The sequence below is a fragment of the Cryptomeria japonica genome, chromosome 3 (assembly GCF_030272615.1).
Source record: "Cryptomeria japonica chromosome 3, Sugi_1.0, whole genome shotgun sequence".
Classification (NCBI taxonomy): Eukaryota; Viridiplantae; Streptophyta; class Pinopsida; order Cupressales; family Cupressaceae; genus Cryptomeria; species Cryptomeria japonica.
This window is the reverse complement of record NC_081407.1, coordinates 588,442,923-588,447,339: the sequence shown is the minus strand read 5'-3', so window position 1 is coordinate 588,447,339 and position 4,417 is coordinate 588,442,923. Positions and strand designations below refer to the sequence as shown.

General features: G+C 37.6%; 1 protein-coding gene across 1 annotated transcript; it reads left to right on the top strand.

Moving 5' to 3' along the window:
* Positions 1–375: 375 nt before the first annotated feature.
* LOC131042664 (leucine aminopeptidase) lies at positions 376–3,999 on the top strand. Its single transcript, XM_057975984.2, has 4 exons — positions 376–1,462; positions 1,644–1,877; positions 2,601–2,927; positions 3,473–3,999. Exons 1-4 carry the CDS (start codon positions 488–490, stop codon positions 3,761–3,763), a joined length of 1,827 nt encoding a protein of 608 aa, XP_057831967.2. The 5' UTR covers positions 376–487; the 3' UTR covers positions 3,764–3,999.
* The last annotated feature ends 418 nt before the right edge of the window (positions 4,000–4,417 follow it).

Below are 4,417 nucleotides of genomic sequence, written 5' to 3'. Positions count from 1 at the left end.
ATCTTTAATTCATTTCATCAAAAAATATGAAAGATTTTTCATTAACAAAGTTATTTTAGCTTTCCGGATCAGCCCTTTCAGTTATAACATAGAAACCTTTCAACTTGATTTTTAGTGGGCTCATAAAAAATCATTAAACTTCACCAACAAATCAAAAATACATTACCTAATTAAACAAATTTAATTAAACAACCCACAAATCTTTATAATAAGTATATAGAAATCTTTAAATATTTTCACATAGCTACAAATTCCTTTCATATGCTGGACTTTAGTTTTAGTTTAATATCTTAAACATTGGACCATAAGAATTATGCAATGAGTCATTATCTAGTGGACTTATGCAGCATACATCTGTTTTATATATATATAACTAAGACCCAACACTGGTTTACAAGTTCCTCACATTAGCATGCTAGGTTTTCTTATCTACATGCAAACACTCAGCCTGTGTGCCTTTCATTCATTCATCTCCGTGTTCTAAGCAATGGCTCCCATTGATCCTCATTCCTTTACAGATTCTGAGAACCCACTGACCAAGCATGTGAGTCTGTCACTCTATTTTGATTTTGATATCAAAACAATTGATGGCTCTGCATTACTGACTCTAGAAAAGCCTTACACAGGGAGCCTCTATCTGGATACAAGGTGTCTTAAAATCGAGGGAGTTCAAGATGCTACACTAGCAAATCCCATACCTTTTGTTTTAGACACTTCAGACTCCATCAAGGGGACTCTTCTCAAAGTTTTTCTCACAGATCAAATTTCCTTCAATGTAACTTTCAAAACCCATGAATCCGCTTCAGCCCTACAATGGTTAAATCCATCACAAACTGCAGGGAAAAAGCTACCTTATGTTTACACCCAATGCCAGTCGATTCATGCTCGCTCTATATTCCCTTGCCAGGACACTCCAAGGGCAAGGATTAGTTATTCTGCCCTGCTCAACATTCCCCAAGAAATGAATTCTGTAATGTCTGCTGCCCACACAGGAAGAGCACCCCCATGCAGGGGAGAAGCCAAGGGAGCATGCTCTGATCATAAGTGGGTTTCCCATGAACGGGTTGTAGATCATTTCTCAATGCAGCAGCCCATACCCCCCTATCTTTTTGCTTTTGCAGTGGGAAATATCACTTACAAGAGTGTTGGTCCCAGGACTAGGATTTTCTCTGAGCCTTCGCCTGTTCTGGAAGCTGCAGAGCTTGAATTCAGAAATACAGAGAAGATTATCAAGCAGGGGGAGGAACTTTTTGGGGAGTATGAATGGGAAAGATTTGATCTTTTGGTATTGCCCTTCAGCTTCCCATATGGAGGGATGGAGAATCCCAGATTGGCCTTCTTAACTCCTACGGTTATTGTAGGAGATATGAGTGGTGGACAGGTTGTGGCACATGAGCTTGCCCACAGTTGGACTGGAAATCTTATCTGCAACGCCTCCAATAATGATTTCTGGTTAAATGAGGTATAGCCCTAATCTAAAACCAGTGAAATCTAAATACCCAGAAAGAATATATGCTCTAGTTTCAAGCTTCTGAAATCTGATAACCCTTAAGAAATTTATGTTTTATTATTAATTATTATTTTTAGTTTGGGATTTATAGATATTCATATGGGGGTTTGGTTTCAAACTTCTTTTTCTCTAGGGGTTTACTACATATGCAGAGAGAAGAATTGTTGAAGCTGTGGATGGCGAGGAGCGTGCTGCTCTGAACATTGGATTGGGATGCTCCGGGCTGAGGGATGAGATGGAAAGATTCAAGGACAATATGGAGTTCACAAAGCTGAGGACGAATCAGGAAGGCGTAGATCCCGATGATGTTTATTCTTGTGTGCCTTATGAAAAGGGTTTTCAATTCCTTTGGCGAATTGAGCGTCAGGTGGGTACTTGTTTTTCACTTTCTCTTCTTGTGGGCTTCTTGATTCTTAGTTCGATGGTCCATCCGGATGAAGCAAATTGTGATCTATTACGAAGGCAGTCAAACAGTGCCATACATTTTTGTCATTTCATTGTAATGTAGGTCCCAGCCTCAATTACAAATGGGGTCACTTGACTTTATAGGTAACACTGGTTGTCAACGTGTACTAAAGATCTGAACAATTTCCTTGGTGGGTCATCAAGTCTTGACAAAATTTTAACCATTTTGTGTTTTCTGAGTTGTTTGATTGAATGTGGGGACCTACTGAGTTTGCATTTCAGTAACCCTAAAACTAATATAAAGCCGCCCTCGGAGCTGCATAAATCTTGGTTTTACTTTGAGTGTGAGAATGGTCATTCTACCCTCAAAATCTCACTTTTGGGGCTTCATCGGCCATATGATAGGATGTGGGCTCCTGTTCAGCTTGTGTTCGAGGCTCCATAAATCTAAAATGTAGCCACCTATTGATCTGGAAGAATCTTAATTTTAATATCCTTTTGGCTAGTGTGATCATCACCTCACCTCAAAAATCGTTTAGGTGTGAGTGGGCACTTACTGTACTTACTGGATTTGAAATATTGATGCAAAAAATTATATACAATTAAAATAAAAAACTACAATATTCATATGATTATGATTAGCAAAACAGAAATGCACCTGACAGTTTGTTTTCTCGATGTGCAGGTTGGACGCCCTGCATTTGACAAGTTTCTTAAGATGTACATTATGAATTTCAAGTTTCAATCAATCGATACAGACACATTCCTTGTCTTTTTGAAGAAAAATCTTCCTGGTATAGAAAATGAAATTGATTTGGATGAGTGGATAGATGGTACTGGCATTCCTCCAGACATCATGGAGCCTGTTTCCACAATCCATAAGAGGGTCTTGTCTGCCTCAAAGGATTTCATGGCTGGAAAAATGCCTTCTGACGAGGACCTCAGCAAATGGCACGGGCAAGAGTGGCAACTTTACCTGGAGAATTTGCCCAGGAAACTTGAGCCATCGCAGGTATGCAGACTTTTCACTTGGCTCTGTTTGCCAGCCTTTCTGTTGGACACCCTTGTGTTTACTGTTTTAAAAAAGAGAGTAAAAGTAGTGAATATATACCCAATGCAGCTGGACAACATATAAAAATGTGATCATGTTTTTTAATCAATTCTAAACCCACTTGTATTTTATTCTGTTCTCTTTTGCCTTGATGTGCCCACTTTTTGCCTCCCTAACATGAAACAAATGGTTTTATCCAAATGATTAAAAGGAATCTCTTCATACATTAAAGAATTAGGACGTGCCTGCATTCTTTAATTGGAAACAGGCAGTGTACATAAAGTACAGTAGAAATATGCAATGCAGCAACATTATAGAATAATCTTCTCACAGAAACCCCAAATCCATACAAAGTGGAAAACGTCTATTCAGCCAATTAAAATGGAAATCATGCAAAGGAGACACTTTAACTTTTTTTTTTTAACTCTCCTTCATGAATTAGCTGGATAGACATGGAAATGGAGGATGGTCTCACTTTGCTAACTGATTGCCCTACTTGGATGCAGATCTCGGCTCTAGATCAACAATTTCGATTTAGTGAAAGTAACAATTGGGAAGTCAAAGTTGCTTTCTTGACAATTGCTGCATACTCTGGTTACAAAGCTCTCTATGGAGAAATTGAGAGGTGTCTTAAAGAAGTTGGAAGGATGATGTTTTTGAGGCCGCTGTACACAGGGCTCTTACAAAACAACTCTGAAGGGAAGAAATTTGCAGGAAGAGTGTTTGAAGAAGCAAGAGATTCATACCACCCAATTGCCCAGGGGGTGGTCGAATCACTTATTTGCAAATTTTCATAGATATAAAATCCATATGAGAATGACGAGTCTCCTCAACATCTATTGTTCATAGACAATGCTGCTGGAACTGAATCCTTACATTTTGTCAGGAGAGTTAATGTCAATATGTTAAAAAACTGAGTCCATGCAATGGTTAACATCCCCTCAATATACTGTAAAAGCAATCTGCTTTTTATAATATGAATTTTTCAAAAGGGTTCAAAAGCTTAACTTGGATCAGATCTTCATGTCTCAAATGGCACTGATCATAAACAGGTTTGATTTAAGGTGAAGTGTAATTAGAATTGCTAATGTATCTTCACTCTAATGAGCTCAATTGACTTTTAAAGCCTAATGATATTGGTTCTGGAATATATGTATAAAAGTTATTTAACGAGCTTAATTTTTCAAAAGGAGTTAGAAAGTGTAATTTAGATCACACTAGTAAAGGACTTATTGAAAGCTTCTTTTATTTATCACACTGTTAAAAGGAAGATAAATGATGAAAAAAAGGGGAAAAAACCCAATCCAACATGATAAGAAAGGTGTAATATAAAATACTAACAAATTATTTTCATAGATGGTTAGCAAATACGATGGCTCACAAGCCTAATATATTTATTTTGAAATGAAGTTAACCAAAAAGGATGGCTGATTTGATGCCTTAAATTGATG

Bases quoted from the DNA above. Each gene is read 5' to 3' on its own strand.
- LOC131042664 (XM_057975984.2), top strand. From the start codon at position 488: ATGGCTCCCATTGATCCTCATTCCTTTACAGATTCTGAGAACCCACTG. The intron at 1,878-2,600 runs GTGGGTACTTGT...CTCGATGTGCAG, and splicing joins TTTGGCGAATTGAGCGTCAG to GTTGGACGCCCTGCATTTGA. The intron at 2,928-3,472 runs GTATGCAGACTT...ACTTGGATGCAG, and splicing joins GGAAACTTGAGCCATCGCAG to ATCTCGGCTCTAGATCAACA.